At 47.7% G+C, this 23,748-nt stretch overlaps 1 protein-coding gene across 3 annotated transcripts in view; it reads right to left on the bottom strand.

Annotated features, from left to right (window-relative positions):
- Window positions 1-5,156: 5,156 nt before the first annotated feature.
- Window positions 5,157-23,748, bottom strand: part of Rnf8 (ring finger protein 8) — a 34,524-nt gene continuing 15,932 nt past the window's right edge. Inside the window, exons 5-9 of one of the 3 annotated variants that reach the window (XR_008219772.1) lie at window positions 22,294-22,383; window positions 19,085-19,192; window positions 18,417-18,621; window positions 5,619-7,101; window positions 5,157-5,432 (exon numbers count right to left, since the gene is read on the bottom strand). Coding sequence is in view for 2 of the 3 variants with exons in the window: in XM_052744477.1 (XP_052600437.1) it covers window positions 17,207-17,271; window positions 18,417-18,621; window positions 19,085-19,192; window positions 22,294-22,383 (468 nt within the window). In the remaining variant the exon portion in view is untranslated. Of the gene's footprint in view, window positions 5,433-5,618; window positions 7,102-12,629; window positions 13,075-15,409; window positions 17,272-18,416; window positions 18,622-19,084; window positions 19,193-22,293; window positions 22,384-23,748 lie in introns of those variants that run through there. The other 2 variants (XM_052744478.1, XM_052744477.1) reach the window with 2 other exon arrangements.

The raw sequence follows: 23,748 nt of genomic DNA, 5'->3' as shown, positions 1-23,748 counted from the left end.
GGTTCAATTCCCAATACCTCAGACAAAAAAGAGGGAATGCCGTCTGTGGCATTTGACCATATGGACAGAGATGGACTGTCATCTCTAATCCCCCCCTTTCCCATTTTCAGACTAATGTAATTTTTGTTGGACATTCTCAGCTGTGTCTGTCTGAAATCCCATAAATTCAAATGTCACCATATGTTAATGCTGCTTTTTCTAAAGGATTTTACTTGTATTTTATGTGTATGAGTGTCCCACATGCATGTATGTATACCACATGCATGCAGTGCCTGTGTTGGCCAGAAGAGGGCGTCAGATTCCCAGAAACTGGAAGTACAGATGGTTTGGGGTGTTGAACCCAGGTCCACTGGAAGAGCAGTGAGTGCTCTTAACCCCTGAGCCATCTCTCTATCCCTTTTCCAAGTGACTGGCACTATATGATCTACCCTGTTTATTCAACCAGAGATATGATGAGTTTCCTTTTTCTTCATGTTCCTGAAGCAAAAGTAATTTGAGACTTGAGTTCACCTTCTACTTGTCTGGTAAACATCTCCTGCCCTATCACACTTCCCTATCATCTCCCTCCCTATCCCCCCATTCTCTCTCTCTCTCTCTCTCTCTCTCTCTCTCTCTCTCTCTCTCTCTCTCTCTCTCTCTCTCCTCCTCCTCCTCCTCCTCCTCCTCCTCCTCCCCCCCTCCTCCTCCCCCTTCTCCTCCTCTTCCCCCCACCCCCTGCAATACTTTTGCAGTAATCTCCAAATTATGACGTCTGTGTCCAGTCAAGATGATTCTAATTCATTCTCCTTGAAACTAAAGTGTTTTTTTTTTAAAAGATTTATTTATTACATATACAGTGTTCTGTCTGCACACCAGAAGAGGGCACCAGATCTCATTATAGATGGTTGTGAGCCACCATGTGGTTGCTGGGAATTGAACTTGGGACCTCTGGAAGAGCAGTCAGTGCTCTTAACCTCTGAGTCATCTCTCCAGCCCTAAAGTGTTATTTTTTTAAAGATTTATTTATTTATTATGTATATAGTGTTCTGCCTGCATGTATGCCTGCAGGCCAGAAGAGGGCATCAGATCCCACTAGAGATGGTTGTGAGCCACCATGTGGTTGTTGGGAACTGAACTCAAGACCTCTGGAAGAACAGCTAGTGCTCTTAACCATTGAGCCATCTCTCCAGCCCAAGTGTTTTTTTTTTAATTATTATTTTTTGTATTATTATGTGTGATCCTATTGAAACCCATCAGTGATTAAAACCTGCTGGTGATGGCCGGGCGGTGGTGGTGGACACTTAATCCCAATACTCGGGAGGCAGGGGCAGGCAGATCTCTGTGAGTTCGAGGCCAGCCTGGTCTACAGAGCGAATTCTAGGACAGTCAGGGCTACACAGAGAAACCCTGTCTCGAAAAATCAAAAATAAGAAAGGAAGAAAGGCAAAGATTCTAGAGTGAGACAGCGTTCCAGGCTGAATGGTTCTGGAAACCTCCACCCACAGCAGAAACTGTGTTAGTCACCTGAAAATCGAGAAACGACACACAGAATTACACGCAGTTGGCGATTACCCAAGTTCGCCGCTTTACACAGGCTTGTTTTGAAGCCTTCGGTCTGGGACTGGCTGAGGATTCGGCTGCTCTGACTGGCTGAGATCAGTTCCTTGGTTGCTATAGCAGGTTTCATTACATTTTTTTCCTTTTTTTTTCCCATATGCATTGGTGTTTTGCCTGTATCTATGTCTATGTGAGGGTGTCTGATCTCCTGGAACTGGAGTTACAGACAGTTGTGAGCTGCCAATGTGGGTGCTGGGAGTTGAACCCAGGTCCAATGGGAGAACAGTCAGTGCTCTTAACCGCTGAGCCATCTCTCCAGCCCCTCATTACATTTCTTTATGCATCAAGATAGGTTACAATTAACTATGCATGGAGCAGACCTAGGTCAAATATTATGACCCAAATACAGACTCAAGTTTAGCAGTATCTAATTTCAACAAAGAAGGGGAAACACGACAGGCAAAAATAGAGTTCCAGAAAACAAAACCAAAAGATTTAACGTTAGAGTCCCAGAAGAAAAAGAGAAAGAAAAAAATATTTGGTGCAGGAAAAAAAATAGTTTTAATACAGGGTCTTGCCTTGGGTTGCTGCAAGTCTAATGCAGCACAGGGCTACATATTGAGTTCAAGGCCAACCTGGTCTACAGAATGAAAGTCTGCCTAAAAAGATGAGAGTGTCGCACACCTTTAACCTCAGCAATTGGGAGGAAGAGGCAGAATAATCTCTGGAAATTCTGCATTTCCAGAGGTCCTGAGTTCAATTCCCAGCAACCACATGGTGGCTCACAACCAATTGTAGTGAGATCAGAAGCACTCTTCTGGTGTGCAGGCATACAAACAGATAGAGCACTCATATACATAAATAAATCTCAAAACATTTCAAGGCCAGCCTGGTCTAAGTATCAAATTCAAGGCCAGCCAGAGTTACATTGTGAGACCCTGTCAATAATAATAATAATGATAATAATAATAAAACATACATACCCCAGCTAGGTAAACATACAGTGGATCATTTTTTATACTTTCAAGTTCTTAAAAATATACATAATGGTTGAAAGCAAATATGACATTGTCTGGTGGGGTTTCCAATGCATGTAGATGTAATCCTCAGAGGAAGGTAAAGACAGAAAGGTAAGCTCTCTACATTCCACTGGATGGGGGGGTGGGGGAGGGTGAGATATTGATTTTTAAATTCAGTGTAAAAAGTTAGTATCTATATTACAATCCCCCAAGTTTTTTTTATTTTCTAAATTAATTTTTAAAAAATAAATGTTTAGTCATCCTGAGCAGACACCTGTAATCCACACACTTGGGAGATGAAGGAAGGAGGATCAAGAATTCAAATTCACCGTTGTCTATAGCATGAATCTTAAATGGTCTTACTAATAAAAACAAACCCAGAGCCAGGTGTTGGGGTGAACGCTGAATGATCAGAGAAACAGAACAAGCCACAGCCACCTTACCTTGCCAAGTCCTCAGCTGATCTTGTTTCCTCAGACTGGAAGCCTCTGAGTCCTCATCCAGAATGAATCTCAGCTGAAATGTTTCTCGAAAGCCTGAAAGCTTAACCAGGCTCTAGTTCCTCATCCTCATGCCTTAAATACCTTTCTGCTTCCTGCCATCACTTCCTGGCATTAAAGGCTCTTGTTGCCATGCCTGGCTGTTTCCAGTGTGGCCTTGAACTCACAGAGATCCAGGCGGATTTCTGCCTCTGGAATGCTAGGATTAAAGGCGCGTGCTACCACTGCCTAACCTCTACGTTTAATATGTTTCCGTTCTCTGACCCCAGATAAGTTTATCAGAGTGCACAATATTTTGGGGAACACAATACCACCACAGTTGTCGGCAAGTGTTAGGCCAACCCTAGGCTCCATGAGACCCTGCTTAACAACAAAATGCTGGTTCTTTGAAAAGATCAGTAAATTTACCGTATTTTTTCCTCAGGTTAACAAACAACAACAGAAGGTTCTGAATGGCCATATTAGGATGGAATGGGGCATCTTTACAGAACCTGGAGACGTCACGACGTTAATAAGGGCATTCCGAGAACCTCTATACCCAAACTGATACGGCCAATTCCTTAGCAACTTCAGATTACCGGAATTTACCAAGACAAAATAGAGAAACTGACTAGTCCTGTATCTAGTAAAGAAATTGGATTTGGCCAGGCAGTGGTGGCACATGCCTTTAATCCCAGCACTTGGGAGGCAGAGGCAGGCGGATCTCTGCGAGTTTGAGGCCAGCCTGGGCTACAGAGTGAGTTCAGGAAAGGCACAAAGCTACACAGAGAAATCCTGCCTCGAAAAACCAAAATAAATAAATAAATAAATAAAATTTTAAAAAAGAAAAGAAAAAAAAAAAGAAATTGGATTCGTTGTTGTTTTCTTTTTAAGCACCCTTTAAAAACTTGAAGTCCAAATGGTGCCTTAGCTTCCTCTCTGTTACTCTGATAAAAACACCCTGGCCAAAAAAAAAAAAAAAAACTTAGGGGAGAAAGGGCTTGCTTTAGTCACGAGGTTCCAGTGCAGGTCCTGGGGATCAGTCAAGGCATCAGGAACTTGAAGCAGCTGGCCACATCACACCCAAGTCAAGAGCAGGGAGGAACATATGCACACAGGCCTGTTCCTGCTCAGCTCACCCTCGATACTTACGCAGCCCAGGGGGCACCAGCCTAGGGAATGCTGCCACCCACAGTGGGCTGGGTCTTCCCAAGTCAGTCCCTCACCGTTATGCCCACAAGACCATCGGACAGTCCCCTCGTGGAGACTCGATTCTGGGTTGTCCCGAGTGGACAACTGGAACCAAGCATCACAGACAGCTTCGCTGGTGACAAACTCGACACAGTCTCTTCCGGAGAATGATTCCTAAAAAGGAACGCCTTCCAGAATATTCCACCAAGTCAGCATGACCCTGCTACCCAAACCAGATTCAGACAGCACAAGAAATTGCAGACCAACGTCCTTCATGAATATAGAGACAATAATGCTAAACAAAGTACCAGCAAATCCCAGCAAGTTCACCTCTCCATGCTTACTACTATGGTGTTCATGAGGAACCCCGTGTGAACAAAAGAGCTGGCACACGCATCCCCCTAGTTGTGTTCATTGTCACTGCAGAGATGAAGGACTGTGCTAGAGAAGTCGGGCACAGGGGAGTTTGGCCTGTATGGTTCCGTTCACAGACAGCTCAAGAACAGTGGAGGGGACTCTGTTGTTGATGCCAGGGCAGTGGCTGGTTCTGAGCCAGAGGAAATTTACTAACTAAAAATGTGAAGGAACCTTCTGCGAACTGCATGCACACACACACACACACACACACACATACACACATAACAAACATTTTTAAAATGTAGAATAAGAAGAAGGCCACTACTTGGCTTAAATAAGAAATTTTAATTGTAAGACTATTTTTGACATGCATGTTTTGTAGATTTTTTTCTATTTAAGATTTTTTATGTTGAATCTTTTGACTGCACATGTCTGTGGACCTTGTGCTTTGTGGGATCTATGGTGGCCAGAAGAATGCATTGGATCTGGAAGAGTAGCCACTACTGAGCCATTTCTCCAGCCATATATATATGTTTTATATATATATATATATATATATATATATATATATATATATATATATATATATATATATATATATATATTATATATATATATATTTTTTTTTTCTCAAGACAAGAGTTTCTCTGTGTAGCCCTAGCTGTCCTGAACTCACTCTGTAGACCAGGCTAGCCTCGAACTCAGAGATCTACCTGCCTCGGCCTCCCGAGTGCCTGGATTAAAGGTGTGCACCACTACTGTCCAGCTATATAGTTGGTTAAAAATATTTTATTTTTGTTTTTATGAGTGTAGCAGGAATCTTAAAAAGTTCTTATTAATAAAATCAAACCTGAGCCGGGCGGTGGTGGCGCACGCCTTTAATCCCAGCACTCGGGAGGCAGAGCCAGGCGGATCTCTGTGAGTTCGAGGCCAGCCTGGGCTACCAAGTGAGTTCCAGGAAAAGGCGCAAAGCTACACAGAGAAACCCTGTCTCGAAAAACCAAAAAAAAAAAAAAAAAAAAAAATAAAATCAAACCTGAGGCCAGTTATTGGGGTGAATGCTGGAATATTAGAGAAGCAGAACAAGCCACAGCTACCTCACCTCCCCATTTCCTCAGCTGGTCCTGTTTCCTCAGACTGGAACCTTCTGAGTCCTCATCTGAATGGCTCTCAGCTGAACTGCTGCTCTAAAGCCTAAAAGCTTAACCAGCCGAAATGCTTCTAGTTTATGGTCCTCACACCTTATATATCTTTCTGCTTTCTGCCTCATTCCCTGGAATTAAAGGCTCGCTTTCTGGGATTAAAGGTATGAGTCTCCATGCTTGGCTGTATCCTTGAACAGATGGATTTCTGCCTCTGGAATGCTAGGATTAAAGGCATATGCTACCACTGCCTATCCTCATGTTTAATATTGTGGCTGTTCTGTCTCTGACCCCAGATAAGGTTATTAGGGTGCACAATATTTTGGGGAACACAATACCACCACAGTATGAGTGTGTCTATTTGGGGATGTGCATATGTGAGTGCAGATGCTCACAAAGGCCAGAAGGGGATGCCAGACCCACTGGAGCCGGAGCTACAGGCAGTTGTGAGCAGCCTAATGTAAGTTGTGGAGGACTGGATTCAAGTACTCTTAACTGCTGGGCCATCTCTCTAACCCTGACATTTAATTTCTAATTTGTTTCAGTAGTCATAAATGGGGGCATCTTCATTGGTAAATTCAAAAATAACACTGTACAGGTAGAATTATAAATTCTAGGGTTTTTTTTTGGGGGGGGCTTGTTTTTGTCTTTATCAAAGCGAAAATAATCCTCTCTCAAGGAATACAATAATTCTCCAGGATCTTTATAGGTCAGTTGTATTTCTTTTCTCTGAAGATTAAGAATTCACCATCATTTAAATCAATATCTTTAAGAACTTTGAATCCCTTTATGTAAGAATGAAACAGATTGCATAACTATGATTCAACTTGGAAGCCATCGAGGTAGAAACAGCTTTGAAAGACTTCTGAGGTGTTCCAGATATTTCCAGAATTTTCAAAGAAAATGCCAGAATTGTACATTAGAAAGGCATACCCTCCAGCTCCTTCCTTATCGACCACTTGGCCAAGAATGTTTTAATATTTTTCAGCAGCATCCATACTCTTGACTTCATAACATTGACTTGAAAGGTTAGACTCATGGTTAAAAGAATCTTCCAGAGAAGCTAACACATCAATAAAATTTCTCTTCTAATAATGTCCGTGGAGTGAATTTTCTTTTTCTTTCATTCTTTTTTAGTTCAGCTAAATAAATATTTCTTCCTTTAGCTCAGAAAAGTGCTTCAAGACACATTTTTCATGACGGCCTGCAGACTTGTGCGTGGTACAAAAGCAATTCGTGTTTTCTTCTAGTAGCTTTTCAAAAACTGTTTAAATGTGTTTGCTTGACTCGGAAATCTGCTTTATCGATGATATTTAAGGCTGTTGACAAAACTTCTTTTGCAGGCTTGTTAGAAGAATCTTTGTTGTTGGTGCATGTCTGTGAAAAAATATATATTATATATATAATACGTATATTATATACATAGATGATGATAATGCCGATGTGAGGGAAAGGGGTCCCTCATTAAAATGGCCCAGCTAGAGACATCATCACCAGGCACGGCGGTGGTCCCATCTGTGCACGGTGGCAAGGGTTTCTTTCCAAAATTTATTTGGCAGGAAATAAAAACCCTTTTTACTATTTCCAAACTGTTCAAAGCCTTTGTAGTTCACAAGAGGATGCACAAAATAGGAATTCTTTGATGGCTTTAGTGTGCACACAAGAAAGGAGAGAGCTGATGACATGAAGAGAGGTCTGTCAGAATGCACAGCTTACCAAGTTAACCTTTCAAGCTTTGGGGGTGGGGGTGGCAAGCACATTCAGTTTTGCTGGTATCAAACTTTAGTTAAAATTAATTTACATATACATACAAACACACACACACACACACACACACACACACACGCATACACCCCTCTGGTGCCCCCCCACTTTTTTTTTTGGTTTTTCAAGACAGAGTTTCTCTGTGTAGCCCTGACTGTCCTGGAACTCTCTCTGTAGACCAGGCTAGCCTTGAACTCAGAAATCTGCCTGCCTCTGCCTCTGCTGGGTAGTGCTAACCAGGTGTGAGATGCTAGATCTGGGTGTGAGGTGGGTGCAGTGTGACCTGCGGGGCCTCATCTGCCTGGATTCTGAAAAATGTGAAGATATGTTCTACACTGTAAGTTAGTGCCATAGAAAGCCTATAGAATGAGCAAGCCTTGGTGACCTGCCCTTGACCTATGGACCCTGTGTTAGACTGTCAGCCCCCACCAACTTACCATTACCACGTGTACCCATGTGCTTTAAGAATTCAGTAACTAAGCTGGGCATGGTGGCACATGCCTTTAACACCAGCACTCGGAGGCAGAGCCAGGTGGATCTCTGTGAGTTCGAGGCCAGCCTGGTCTACAAAGCAAGTCTCATGACAGCCAGGACTGTTACACAGAGAAATCCTACCTTGAAAACCAAAACAAACAAAAGAATTCAGTAACTATGGGGGAATGGCTTATTGCTGTTACAGAGGACCCAGGTGCAGTTCCCAGCACCCACATGGCAGTTAAACAACTACCTGTAACTACAGTTCCGGGGATCTGGCGCCCTCTTCTGGCCTCCCTAGGCTCCTGCAAGCTGGTGGTACACAAACATACAAAGTTATGTGCATACACATACACACAATTTAAAATAAGATTTGGTAACTACGACTGAATTGCATTTATTAGAAGACCATTGTATAACAAAAGAAAGAAAAAAACCAGGCCAGTTTCAGGCTTTCACAACACTCAAAACTAACTAAGCAGCAGGGATACCGGCTGAAAACTGGATCTGAGGTAAGGATCTAGATTAGAATCTGGTAGAGCAGCCAGGCGGTGGTGGTGTGCATGCCTTTGATCCCAGCACTCAGGAGGCAGAGGCAGGCGGATCTCTGTGAGTTCAAGTCCAGCCTGGTCTACAGAGTGAGTTCCAGGACAGCCAGGGCTGTTTCACAGAGAAACCCTGTCTCAGGGATGGGGGAGGAGAAGAATTTGGTGAAGCAACAGCAAGTGGGAAATACTTAGTGGAGACGACTTGAGCTCAGGTAGCCCATCATGGAGGGATGGCCTGTGGGCACTGTCAACTCAGACACACCGTCTGAGTGTCTGCCGAGCATCTATCAGAAGCCCAGACTGTTGCTATGATCAGCAGGCTTTCCTGAACCCAAGGACTGGCTGAACAGGACAGTTCGTTATTTTTCACCCACAAACTTCTTCAGAGAAGCCACCCAGTCCTACTGCAACTGTTGTTTGCAAAATAAATAAAAGTAAAATTTAGCAAAGTAAGCTTTCAGGCCCACACCTCCTAACCAGACTGCAGCCCTGGGCGAGGGGTTCCCAGTGTCTCCTCATCTTAGGTTCTTCTTAGATCAAGGTCATTGGAAGTTAGAGATCCTCTTGATTTCTGATCAAATGCAAATCCTGGCATTCATCAGACGCCTGCTAGAATAGATGCCATCTGAGCACCCCTGGAGCACCCCACACTTCTGGCTTATCCTCAGAGGAGGGGTGGACAGTCTAGTTGCAGATTAAGGCTATGAAAAGCAATCGAGCAGTTGGAGACAGCTGCCCAGTCTAAGCACCCCTGTAGTCATGGTGACCCCTGGGTCATGGTGACTGGAGTTCTGTGACGGACGGTCATTCACAGAGGAGGGAAAGGTAGTGAAGAGAGAGGCTCCATCTAGTGAGGGAGTTTGAGGGCTCTTTTTCTAACAACAGCAGTGGCTTCCAATCAGAAAAACAGATGATAGACATCCAGCTCTTCCACCCACAAAGGGCAAAGTCTCCTGCCTGGACAGTCTGTTTGCTGGGAGGAGGCAAGCCTAAGGGGAGAGGGAGCCTTTCCCAGGCTAACGTAGCCAGATGGACATGGGACACCTGCCACTCACGGCAGAGCACCTCACATGGCCGGCTGCATGAATGTGAGACAACCCCTCTCCACCCAGTTTCCCAGCACCCTGGTGGAGTTTAAGTAGAGGGCTGCACAGTGGCTGCCTCTGTGAGGCCATACCAGTGCCACAGGGCAGAAGAGCTAGCACGTCTCCTGAGCGAGCACGATGCAGGTGGGGGTTAGTATCGGCCTCTCTCCAGGGAAAGAACACGCTGAGACTCAAAAATGGAAGTTTAGGTGAATTTCTGCAACTTTTAAAAATAGAACATTCTGTGGAGTGGAGTGGCGCACCCACGCCTTTAATCCCAGCCCTTGGGAGGCAGAGGCAGGTGGATCTCGGTTGAGTTCAAAGCCAGCCTGGTCTACAGAGTGAGTTCCATGACAGTCAGTGCTGTGTAGTGAAACATTGTTGCAAAACAAACCAACAAAACCAAAACAAACAAGAATACTCTGGTTTGTGAGCAGTGCAACAATACCTGGGGTATGACTTAGGCCTCACTTTGTAATAATGTAGAGGTGGGGACCCACTTAGAGCTGGACTACCAAGGGGTGGAAAAACATGTCCAAGGCCATACCGTTATAATCAGCAGGACTGGGATTCGAACCTAGCAGTCTGCCTTAGTTTTCATTAATTCTTTGTCTGCCACATCCTGCATGGCTTGCTCCTGGAAACTGTAAATCGTGGTCAGTCTAGATTATTCTCTGTAGATGGAACTCCTCTTGGAGTCAAGGTGTTGCTCAAGCCTTTCCTGGGACGATACATGCACAACGGTGTTGACTGGTTTTAGAGGAAGAGGTTTGGGGCTGTGTGGAAGCCCACAGAGGTCTCCTAGTGAGATCTGAGCTTGCTTTACCGACCAGGGCTGCATAAGAGGATGAAGGGACCACAGGCCTGGGTACCAAGTGTTTGGAAGGGTCTACACTTGGCTGTATCTAGCAAGGGAGAGGTCTTTTGCCTTGGCCCATGGCATTGCTATAAAAAGCCCTTTTGAATAAAGTTCTGGGCAGTTGGGTATTGACCCAGGTCCTCCTGAAGCTATACTGTGTTTCTGTCTTTCCTCTCATCAGCTTGGCCTATCATTCTACCTGATATTTTATTATCCCTCTCTCCTCAAGTGTAACCAGGGAAAGGTGGGAGCAGGTTCCCCACAGGGCTGGAGAGGGGTCTCAGTGGTTAGGAGCACTATCTGCTCCTTCACAGGTGTCTTGTGGTTAGGAGCTCTATCTGCTCCTTCAGAGGCCCAGGGCTTGTATCATAGCACCACATGGCAGCTCACAACCACCTATTAACTCCAGATCCAGGGCATCTGGTGCCCTCTTCTGGCTTCTGTGGGCTCCTGCACACACATGGTGCACACACACACACACACACACACACACACACACACACACACACACACACATAAAATATTTTAAAAAAAGAGGTTTGAGACAACCTAGATTTCTACCAATAGCAGCCAGAAGCTTGGCCTAGTGGTATGCTCCATAAAATGTGTACCTGTACTCTTAAAGGAGAATTACCACGTGTAAACTTCAAAAAGACAGACTACGGAGGCTGGAGAGACGGCTCCATGGTTAAAAGCATTGCTGCTCTTAGAGAGGACTGGGGTTCGGTTCCCAGCACCCACATCAGGTTGCTCACAACTGCCTGTAACTCCAGCTCCCGAAGGCACCTGTGAGCTTGTGGTGCACAGACAGAAAGCAGGCACACATGTACACATAAAAATGTAAAAGGATGGACTATATGCAAACACACACACACGGGAGGAAACAGAAGGCCGCTGCACAGGGATGGTAACATGGCAATAATGGTTTTTCCGTTCTCCATTCTAGAAATTTTGAGATATGGTTCTTTTTCAAGTTCAACCTTACTTCTCGACTCTGCTAGCCTCTGTTTCTTCTGGTGCTGGATATCGAACCCAGGGCCTTACACGGCACGTGCTATCCAAGAGTCTGCCACTGTTCTTCTAAAAAGTTGTCCACAGTTCCCAACTATTAACAGGGTACAAAACTAAAGAGATGGATCGAGAACCCAGTCCATAGAGCATTTGTCATGCAAGCATGAAGACCCACGTCTGACCCCCAAATCATACTCAAATCCAGGCATGGTGGTACATGCCTATGATCCCGGCACCAGGAGGCAGAGACAGGGAGCTCTCTGGGACTCACTGGCTAGCCAGGCCTACTTGGCAAGCTCCAGGCTAGTAAGACTCTGTCTCGAAAAACAACGTGGAGGCCACACACTATGGTTCACACCTTTAATCCCAGCATTTGGGAGGCAGTGGCGGGTGGATCTCTGAGTTCAAGGCCAGCCTGGTCTACAGAGTGAGTTATGTACAGCAGGGTTGCGTAGAGAGACCTGGTCTCCAAACAAATTAAAAAAACAAAAACAAGGGCAACTTAGGCTGACCTCTGGAACCTCAACACACGTGCACTCTGACCTCCTACCCGGAGAGTTTTAAAAGAATGCTTCTCTGGGCAGAAGGGCGTCAAGTCACTACATGATGTAACAGTTTCGCATTCCCACTACAGGCCCCGGGGCCCAGGGCTCCCCTCTCAGCTAACACTGGTGGCACACCTGTGACCCCAGCACTCAGGAGGCAGAGGTAGGAGGCGGCAAAGGGCAAGGTCTCCCTCAGTCACACACTGTTTGGGGCTAGCCTGGGCTACATGAAAGTGTATCAAGGGGTTTAAAAAAAAAATGTGTGGAAAAAGATGGCAGGCAAAACCAACCAACCAACCAACTCACAGCTTTTAAATGAAGAGGAGGGATGTGTCAATTTCTCATTAAATCACCGCTTGTTCAGGAAAGAGAGCTGGAAGTAGCCCTGAATGGCATCTGAATGAAAAGAACGCCCCCAACAAGGACAGCAGTGACACCCCAGAATGAAAACAGAATCCCGAGAGCCCCCCAGGCGCGGCCGTGAACTTGAGCTCCCGGGCTGACATTGCTGGCAGTCTATCACGGGCAGTCTCTCTCCCGGCTGCAGTCTATGAGCTGCCAGTGTTTACCTGGGGGACCATCTGGGAGCCAGAGGCAAAGGCAGGCAAACACACCCAAGCCTACGAGCAACTGGCGGGTTTTACATTTTATTTCTAAGAAATGACATCTTGTTTTCACAAAGAAAGGTAAACCAGACTCCAAATGCACGCTGCCTTCAGGGCAGCCATAGGGTGCACCCAGCTGTCCAAGATGATGTCAACAGGGTGCAGGAGGTACCCAAATCAACCAACACATCCGGAAACAAACAACTCAACTCATTCATCATGTAGTGAAGCGGTCGGTGGGGGAGTCCCGTGGTCCTTTAGACGATGGTGTCGGTAGGGTCAGCAGAGCGGAAGCCAGTGATACAGGCTTCCTAACTCAGTCTCTGCAGCACGTGACTTCCCAGGTGATGTCCAGAGCAGCCTGAGGGAATGCAGGAATCCTCTGGATCACTCCAAGATGCCTTCCCCCTAGTGTCTCTCACATGTCCTTGGAGTGTGACCTTCATGACAGTCTCTTTGCTTTGGAGAGAAAGACAGACACATGAAGGAGCCCGTGTTTCATCCCCCACACCCCCTTCTATCACTTTTCCCTCCTTTGCTGTTTCTCCACAACCACCAGAGTAAAGGGAGAAAGTGAGCCAGCTCATGCCACGGCCTGAAGCCTGGTTCTGGTGGAAGCTGGGCTCTGGGCTGACGGCACTGCCCAAGCAGCCTCCAGCAGCAAGAGGATCCACTTGGAACAGCAAGCAGTCTTCACCTTCGAGACATGGCAGACTCAGGAGCCACTGACTGCAGCACGAGACCACGCGAGGTCTGTTTAAATGTGAGGTGGACAGGTATTCAAGGTCAGCCCAGGACTGCTACTGAGCACTGCGTGGATCTCTCCAACACAGCTGTCTATGCGGCTGGGTGGATGGAAGAGGACTCATGGCACTTGGGAAAGCCATTCTCTATCCTGGGTAGCCGCTTCTGGTGACAAGGCAAAGAGTCTCCTACAGAGCTAAGTCCGAACAGCGTCTGCAATCACAGGGACCACAGACTCAAGAGGTCGGAGGTGCCAGGACTCGGGGTCACTACTTCATCCAGTCAACCCCAGAGCTGGCCACCACAATGGACAGTCCTTTCTCCAACAGTTCCCGTGATGCCACTGCCATCTCTCTGAACGGATGCGTGCAGGCGAGCACCACTGTCTGTGCATGTGAGTGGGGAGGCCGGCCAACCTTAGGGTCCTTCCTCGGCTGTCCATCTAGTTCTTTGAGACAGTCTCTCATTGTGACCTGAGGCCACTGAGGAAGCTCCCAGCGAGCCCCAAGAACATGCCTGTCCCCACTCCCCACCCCTGGGATTTTAGGAGCCTCCAGGCCCAGCTTTCTAAGTGGTTCAGGAATCACACTCAGATCTTCACGCTTGTAAGCACTTTACCAACAGCCACCCCACCTTTCCTGTTATCCCAAACTGTATTCTGACTTATCAATCAAGGATGAAAAGGGAAACAGAGGAAACTTTCAATGAGGAGGGAAGGAACAGAAGACCGAGAAAAGGGGCAGGAACGAAGAAAGGCCTCTAGTAATGACTGTTCCTTGTTATCCTATGATGATTTTACAAAACGGATTTTTAAAAATCAAAAACTTATAGCTAGGCATGGTGGAACTGGGGAGGCAGAGGCAGGTGAATCTCTGAGCTTGAGCTTCGCTTGGTCTACACAGAGACCCTGCCTCAATCAATCAATCAATCAGTCAATCAATCAATCAAGTGTAGCGCTGCACATTCTGAGTGCAGCCTTGCCGAGCCATCTTCCGTAGGCAAACCGACAGACAGAAACTCCATGCTGACTTCATGTGACGACAGCCTCTGAGGGCAGTGCCGAGTCACACAAGTAGCTGCTGTCTAATGGTGACTTGCGAGGTATCACCTGGCTGCTACCACCCCACCAAGTACTCCTTTTAAGGCTGTCTTCCGAGAAAGGAGATGGGCAACGTCAGACAGGCTTCCAGGGGAGCAGACAGACCTCTTCAGAGTCAGGACCCTGCCAGCTTCTCTGGACCACTTCCTCTTAGCTAACTGAAGGGGCAGAAGTCACAGTCCCTGTCATACAGGTTCACAATGCCCTCTGCACCACACATGCTCATCAGGAGCTTCAGTGCTATGGTAGGAAGGGGTTGGGAGGATGCAATCCAAGAGACCAGAGCAGAAAGTAAAGTTTACCTCCAGCTGCTTGGGGTTTGTACACTGCCGGCCTCCGGAGCTGGGTGAGGATGCTCACCAGCCAGCTACATCTCTAGCCCTGCTTCTTTCACTTCGGAAACTCTGGGGAAGCAGGGCACAGGGGCAAAGCCTAAAATCCCAACACTTGGGAAGGTCCCAAAGGACAGCTGTGAGTTCCAGCCTGTCCTACAGAGTAAGACTGTCTCAAACCCACCCCTAAACCACCACAGAACCAGGAAAAAAACTACGGGGAAACCAGAGCGTGAGCAACCTTGTCAGCTAATTCACTTAATTAGGAGCAGAAGAAAAGGCGGAGAGGAGGTATCTGGCAGAAGAATGTTCCCGCCGGGGTTAGTGGCCCTCGCCTTTAGTCCCAGAGGCAGAGGCAGCTGGATCTCTGTGAGTTCCAGGCCAATCAGGGCTACACAGAGAAACCCTGTCTCAAAAAAAGAAAACAAAGTTCCCGTGGCTGGAGAGATGGTTCAGAGGTTAAGAGCACCACCTGCTCTTCCAAAGGTCATGAGTTCAATTCCCAGCAACCACATGGTGGCTCACAACCACCTCTAATGAGATCTGGTGCCCTCTTCTGGCCTGCAGGCAGAACACTGTATATATAATAAACAAATCTTAAAAAAAAAAAAGTTCCCTCCCTCCCTCCGCCAGCTCCAGCCTGTGTCAACACCACACACAGCCACAGTGACCCCTGGTACAAATACCTGACCTGAATGAACCACGGTATCCACCCCAGCTTCAAGGCACGCTTCTTTAATTCTGGATCCAGCTTCCTCATACCTGCTCCTCTCCTCAGGCTTCTCAGTCAGGAGGTGCCTTTCCCCCTGAGACCCAGAACTTGGGATACCTACCAGTGAGGGAGGCTGAGGAAGGCATTGCTCTCGGTGAGGTGAGAACACGGGAGATCTGCCACTTTCCGGAGCCTAAGCTCTTTTGACTTGATTTTATTGACTGATTGATTGTTTTATTTATGTGTATGGGTGTTTTATCTACATGTATCTATGTGCACCATGTGCATACCTGGTGCCCAAGGTGTCGGATTCCCTGGAACTGGAGTTACCGTGAGTCACTATGTGGGTGCTGGGACTTGAACTCATGTCCTCTGGAAGAGCAGCAAGTGTACTCGACCACTGAACCATCTCTCCAGCCCCAGATCCCAAGTTCTTTTTTAAAAATTCCCATGCAAGCTGGAAGGTGGTAGTGTACACCTTTAATCCCAGCACTCGGGAGGCAAAGGCAGTGGATCTCTGAGTTTGAGGCCAGTCTGGTCTACAGATCAAGTTCCAGAACAGCCAGAGCTACACAGAGAAACCCTGTCTTGAAAATCAAAAAAAAAAGAAGAAAGAAAGAAAGAAAAAAATTCCCATGCACTAAGGATTAAACCAGCTTGCAAATGGCACCAGAACGTTCAAAGAGAGCTGGCATTTTAAGTTAGACTTTTCTCTAGCCCCCACACTGCAGCCCAGCAGAGCTGCTGATGGCCCTGGAACATCTTTCTCTAAGTCAGTCTCAGAACCTTCAGTGTGTCTAGAGACAAGTCCAGGGTTGCTGTGAGAACTGCGGACAGTGGAACCGGCTCTTCCCCGTGCAGTCACTATGTGGCCAGAGAGGCCCGGGCAGCCTAGTATCCTCTGCAGAGAACGGGAGAGGACTGGGGTTTTTACTCTACATAAGCACCTCTACATTAGAGGAGACAGAGATGGACGTGGGACGTGGGCTCTTCTAAAATCATCAGCCGTGAGTGGACTCGTGAGAACATAGGCATGCACTGGGCCAACCAAACTCTCATAGGTGCCCCACACTGACGCAGACAACACATGCCAGCTCAAAGGTCGTAACCTGACCCTGATCGGATCTGGCTCCCGGGCCACTGTCCTCTCAGAAGGGAAGCAAGATGACAAAACAAGCTTCTCGGCACCAGCAGACCCTCCCAGTCCTGGCTGTTCCGCAAAGTGAGTGCCATGTCCTCTGGCTGGAAAACAAGCATCCAGGAAGCCATGAAACTTGGCCCAAACGTCACTTCCTTTAGAGGATCCTCTCACTGCCACCTGCCCAGGCCAGCGTAAGCAGTCCTTCCTGTGATGCCACCCAGCACCCTGGTGCGGAGTCCTTGCTTTTCTGTCCCCCAGCAGATGAGAAGAGCTGGGAGCACCCGGGGGAGGATGGGCATTGCTCTCCACCCAGGGCCAGTGTGTGTTCTTATGGAATGACAAGGCGGAAATGGAGAGAATGGGGAGAGCCACGGGCAGAGGTGGCATCTGTGGGGCCCTACAGTGGGCACACAATCCTCCAGCAGCTACCAGGGAAGCAACAAAGAACCCTTCCTTTCAAGCTTCGGACCACATTCCTGGACAGCCACTGGCTAAGACACGCTTCCCGCTCAGCTTCCACACCACCAGTTCTAGGAGGGGCTTGCTGCCTGCCCAGTTTCACATCACAGCTGTGTATGAATCACAAGATTCCTGTCCCTACTTGAAATAGCTGGTACCTGTAGCAGGGCTGGGGAGAAGAAAGCGACAAACAGAACACCCAATTCTTGTTAACAGCACTTGGCCCTTAGGCTGTCCAGCATCTCCGGACTTAGGAGTACAACCAAGGCACACACACTGTGGCCAGCTGGCCGTTATGGACAGCAGTTTCTGGTTAATTTCTAACTCCCAGAAGGTAGTGATGGAGTGATACAGCCATCCCCACTCTGCCTTTTGCACAACGGATCTCTACTCAATAACCAATACATCCTACCCAGGAGTTTCCTTGTTTTGCTCTAAAAATCTGCAGTAACACCACCAAGAGAAGTGGCTCTCTGCAGGCCTTAACACGGCAAGTCCCAAGTGGGCATGATCACTTAAATCAGTGGTTCTCAACCTGTAGGTCACAACCCCAAAAGACTATCGGAAAATACAGATATTTACATTATGATTCATAACAGCAGCAAAATTGCAGTTGTGAAGTAGCATCGAAAATCATTTCATCCTTGGGGGTCACCACAGCATGAGGAACTATATTAGAGTCACAGCATTAGGACGCTTGAGAACCACTGACTTAATGAACATTCTTTCCCCAATCTCTTCATCCAAAGTCCTCAGGCTGGGAGACCCAGCAGGACCCAAAGACAGAACTGGTGCACGCATGTGGAATAGCACTGGGGACTGAACCCAGGGCCTTGTGCATACTAGGGAAGTACTGCTGAGCTAGCCCCAGCCATAAGCCACGGCTCTTACAAACAGAGCTTGTGTGTTTCCCCAGGTACTCTCCACGTCGTGAATCCGACTTAAACACATCTTATTTCTAATCTGTCAACTCAAGCGGCAGAACCAAGCCGTCTTCAGCAACAGCGCCATCTGGTGGTCCGTATGCCAAACCACCTGCCTGTTTTCTAATCACAGCTTTCCTTTACTGCCCTCCAAGGACGGACCAGGATATACACAGTTAAGCTTCCCATCCCTTGGATGCTCAGATTACAGGTTAATTCTAGTTCAGTCCTTTCCTATGTGGCTGTCTGAACTCCCTTTTCTCCTGCCTGTCCTTAATTAAAAAAATCATCTACTAAACTCTATTCCCCACCTCCACCCCCTAAGAGTACTTGACGTGGTTCAGAAGTAATGCAGTCCTTTGATGATGAGGAGTGCTCAGAAGCCACTCACCTTTCCGTTCCCTAAGAAGGCTATTCCGTCTCTCTTTCACCTCTGAGCTCAGATTATCCACCATCTTATTAATGCAATTGTCCAGAACCAGGGAGTGGGTTTTGGACTCAATATCCTTCCGACAAATGGGACACTCGACTTTCCGTTTCATCCACTCGCTGATACAGAAGGAGCAGAAACTGTGGGCACAGTTCAGGGTGACGGCCTGCAATGTGAAAGGACACACAGGTAACACTCGCCACTCTTACTTTCTCCAAGGCCCACAGGGAAGTTCCCCAATCCCATCTTACAGAGATGCTCTGAGATGCGGGGAGGGGCTGGTGCATGCCTTTAATCCCAGCACTCGGGAGGCAGAGGCAGGCGGATCTCTGGGAGTTTGAAGCCAGCCTGGTCTAGAGTGAGATCTGGGACAGGCACCAAAACTACACAGAGAAAACCCTGTCTCAAAAAACCAAAAACCAAAACCAAAACCAAAAAGCAGGGTGAAGCCTGCACGATGTAATGAGAAGTGGCTGCCTTCAGACATCATCTTGAGCACACACAGCACTAGGTTTCTGAACAAATTCTCTTCAGTGATTCCAGCAGCAGCAGCAGCAGCAGCCCGTGGGCTGGCGCACCACGCGGGGTGGGACACCACGCGGGGTGGGGTGAGCACTGCGAGCACTTACCTCGATGAAGTACTCGGAGCAGATGATGCACTGAAGCTCGTTCTCCAGCACGTCATTCATGTGGCTGAGGACCTCCTCCTTCTGTGCTTGGACCTTCTCCTTTTCTTCCTGCAAAGACACAAGGCCACCTGTCACCTGGGGAAACAAACCAGAACGCAGGACAGGACGAGAGCACGTTAGCTGAGGGGAGCGGGATCCGGTGCAGCTCCCTGGGGTCACCCTTTAGAACGCTAGTTCCCGTCTTCCCTCTCCCGTCTGCTCTGGTCAGTCCCCACTGAACGCTGATCTGCAGTGTGACAGCATGAAGGGTGAGGCCCTCAGGTGGCTAGGAGGACGGGCGGGACAGGATGAGTGGCCTAGGACAAAGCCTGGAGGAGCTGGCCCTGCTCTTCTCCCATGTGAAGACACGGAGACAAGGCCTCATCTGTGAACCAAAATCGTGTCCTTGCCAGCACCTTCTTGGGACTTCCTAGCCTGCAGAACTTTGAAAAATAGCCAAAGCGGAGGGGAGGGAGGCACTAAAATATTCTCTAGCAAGTTGCAGCCTGAGCAGTAAGAAGTTTCCCCTAGACTAAAACTTCACAGGACAGGATATAAAGAGCACTCGAGAGGCAGGGGGCTTGAATAAGGCGTTGTCGGCAGCCATCTCTTTGATGACCGAAGGATAATACCTTTCTTCCTGAGGCATGGCTGGAAAGATGGACTCCCCCAGGACTTTTAGGCGCTAAGCTGTATGGAGCTTGCCGCCTCCCGCTTCTGTTCCCATGCTTTCCCCAAGGTCTGAGCACCTGTGGTGCTGTCCTTAGGAAGGACCTTCGGTATGCTCTTTGGAAGTTGTGAGTTAGTTCTATCATCCCCCAAACAGAAAGGAACAGGAGCCTAAGGAAGGGAGGAAAATCCACTCACAATATATCTAAGCAGTCGGTTCATTTTTCCTCTTTTTCTTTTCTAATCAAAACAGACTATCAAATCACATAGGGGAAGGAGGATCCAGGCTCGTTTCTCTGACAATTTTTTTCTTTTAGATTTGTTTTATGTGTACAGGTGTTTTGTCTACATGTATGGCTATGCACCAGGTATGTCCTGGTAACAGGTTGGTGACTCCCCCTGAAACTGGAGTTACAGATGGTTGTGAGTCACCATGTGGAGTGCTAGGGATTGAACCTGGGTCCTCTGAAAAGCATCAAGTGTTCTTAACCACTGAGCCACCTTGCCAGCCTACTCTGAGGATTTTTAAGTTTCTGGGTTTTAAAATATGTGGTAAAGCAAAGAGATAGCAACGGGAGTTGGAAAGGGAGGATCAAGAGTTCATGTGGAGGGGCTGGAGAGACGGCTCCGTGGTTAACAGCTTGGGCTGCTCTTCCAGATGACCCAGGTTCAATTCTTAGTTTACAACTGTCTGTAACTCCAGTTCCAGGGGATCCAACATCCTCTTTCTGGCCTCTTCAGGCACTACACACATATGTGGTGCAAAGACATACAGGCAAATTACTTTTTTTTAATATTTACTTATTATGTGTATAGTATTCTGCCTGCATGTGTACCTGCAGGCCAGAAGAGAGCACCAGATCTCATTACAAATGGTTGCGAGCCACCACGTGGTTGCTGGAAATTGAACCCAGGTCCTCTGGAAGAGCAGCCAGTGCTCTTGACCCCCTGAGCCATCTCTCCAGCCCGGGGAAAATTACTTGTATGTACAAAATAATAAAAAATATTTTAAGAGAGAAAATGAGTTCAAGGTCATTTTTGGCTACACAGTAAGTGTGAGGCCAGCCTGCACTGAGACCCAGCTCAAAAAAATAAAATAAAAGCTGTGGGAGCCCCATGTGGGCGGTGCCTGACAGCAGCGCCAGCTAGCATCGGCCAGGTAGAAGGAGATGGCTGGCCTGCCTGGGGTACGTAACTGGCCAGCCTGGGGTACACAGTGAAGTCCTGTCTCAGCACACACAATGTACTTAGAGGCTGCCGCTCAGGACAGAGCCTGCCCAGGAAGCCGAGCACCGGGTCCATCCCTAGTACCCAGGACAGGGACATCAAATCTGCTGGGGGCACAGTCTCCTCCTTTTTGTCCACAGCTCTAGTTCTGGAGTGGGGGAGGATGCAGCCTGACCCAGACACTCACTTCAGATTAGAAACTGCCTGCGGACTGGCCGCCCACAGCTCTGTTTAGCTTGGCCTTTATGATATTCAAAAACACATACAAAATCTGAACTTTCACCTCTATTGAAAAACCGTATGATTTCTCATAAATATGTACTTTTTGATTACACAAACTTAAAAACAACTTGTTGACAATATTTGGAAACTGGGGTAATTCAAACATCTGGATTTCTGCCCACTATGAAGACAGACTGGGCTCGCATTTCTGGGTGGCAAGTGCCCGGGCAGAAAAGCGCGGCCTTCTGGGGAGGAGTTAGGAAGCACTCGGTCCTCACAGCCCCTCCAGCACCCTCGCGCCCAGGCCTCCTCCTCAGTCCTCACAGCCCCTCCAGCACCCTCGCGCCCAGGCCTCCTCCTCGGTCCTCACAGCCCCTCCAGCACCCTCACGCCCAGGCCTCCTCCTCGCTCTTATTACTGGCTCGGCCCTGGCAGGCATTTGTTTGTAACTTATAATATAAGAAGTCTGCCGGGCGGTGGTGGCGCACGCCTTTAATCCCAGCACTCGGGAGGCAGAGCCAGGCGGATCTCTGTGAGTTCGAGGCCAGCCTGGGCTACCAAGTGAGTTCCAGGAAAGGCGCAAAGCTACACAGAGAAACCCTGTCTCGAAAAACCAAAAAAAAAAAAAATATAAGAAGTCTACTGGGCACTGGTGGTGCACGCCTTTAATCCCAGCAATTGGGAGGCAGAGGCAGGCGGACCTTTGTGAGTTCAAGGCCAGCCTGGTCTACAGAGTGAGTTTTGGGACAACCAGAGCTACAGGAAGAAACCATCTTGAAAAAGAAACAAAACAAACAACAACAAAGAGTTCTATGGATTTAATGGGGGAGACACATCCTGAGAGAACCCCCAGACAGAGGCCAGGACGCGGGTAACCTCCTCCCAGCACAGAGCTTCTGAACAAGGAAGCAGGTGCTGGCACCCAGGCAGCAGCCTCTCTCTAGGGAGAACTTTACAGGGCATCTGTCTTTATTCACCACAGCAACCGGGCATTCCTGGGAATGCCGGGCGTCACGTGCTAACTAGGTTCTGAGCCTCCCTCTGTCCAGTACCTTGGTCTGCTCCAACTCTTTGTCCTTGGCTTGAAGGATTTTCTCAAAGTCCTTCTTGCTGCGATTCAGCTCTTCCATTAGAGCCCGATGCTGCAGAAAGAGCAGGTAAGCAGGTAAGCCATCAGGACGAGCCGCGTAACCACCCTCGCTAGCCACACACCTTTGCTGCTTCCCTCCGCTCAGTGACTTTGGCCTAGGGACCAGTGGTGACAATTTCAAAAGCAGCCTTCTTTCATTCAGGATGGACGGATCAGGACAGGGAGGTGGACAGCAAATCTGTTAGTCCTTTCAAACTAACCTGGCTAACTAACCTGGCTAGGGTCTTCTACAAGCTGACATGCCCAAGTGCCAACAGCTGATACACTGTGACTAACTCCTTACACCAAATGTCCACAGGTTCTCCAGCCACGCAACGTAATTTATGGACTAGGATGTGACCCAGTCATAGACCACATACTTAGTGTGTGTGAGGGCCTAGGCTTGATATCGGACAAGCAAAGGAAAGAACACAGAAGGATCTGAGGGAGGGAGGGAGGGAGGGAGGGAGGGAGAGAAGGAAGAAAGAGGAGAGAGCAGAAAAAAAGGAAGAAAACTGAGTCCCTCTGTGCATAAGTACAGCTCATACTTAAGACTCTCACCTTGAATGCTCTTTAAAAGAAGGTAGAATAAAGGTGTTTCTCTGTAGATAATTTCAAGAAACGAACCTAGGGGCTGAAGAGACAGCTTAGCATTTATTTAAGGGCAGCATGCTGTTAAGTATGTGGGCCTGAGTCCGGTTCCCAGCACCCACGTCGGACAGGTCACAATCTCCTGTAACTCTAGCTTCAGGGGATTTGATGCCCCTGGTCTCCAAGGGCACCTGAACTCATACACCATACCTTCATACACAAACACACATAAAAAATTAAACAAATCTTTTTTAAAAAGTTGAAGAAAGAAACAAATGCATCAGTGTGTGGTTACCTGCAGGTCTGGGTCTTCATCTTAACCACTAATTATGTTCAAGTTCCCTAACTATCTCATCTATAAAGTGGGAAAACAAGTCACCCTCCCACCAGGGTTAATAAGAAAATAACATGATAAGCGTTCAGAAAAGGTTATGAAGCCTGGCGGTGGTGGCGCACGCCTTTAATCCCAGCACTCGGGAGGCAGAGCCAGGTGGATCTCTGTGAGTTCGAGGCCAGCCTGGGCTACCAAGTGAGTTCCAGGAAAAGGCGCAAAGCTACACAGAGAAACCCTGTCTCGAAAAACCAAAAAAAAAAAAAAAAAAAAGAAAAGGTTATGAAAGCCTTGTGTAAATGCAAGTTCTTCTACCAGTCTGGAAGGGGAACACCAGATCAACCGTGTCAGCTGGGAGTGGCACGTCCCTCACGCATGATGGCCAAGTATGACCTGAAACCACGTTGACTGATGACTGCATGACGAAGCACCTCATGACACACGTGTTCTCCTGTG

This window comes from Peromyscus californicus, unplaced genomic scaffold (assembly GCF_007827085.1).
Source record: "Peromyscus californicus insignis strain IS unplaced genomic scaffold, ASM782708v3 Scaffold_19__1_contigs__length_69161282, whole genome shotgun sequence".
NCBI lineage: Eukaryota > Metazoa > Chordata > Mammalia > Rodentia > Cricetidae > Peromyscus > Peromyscus californicus.
Note: the sequence above shows the minus strand (reverse complement) of the source record. Positions and strands in the feature narration are given on the sequence as shown.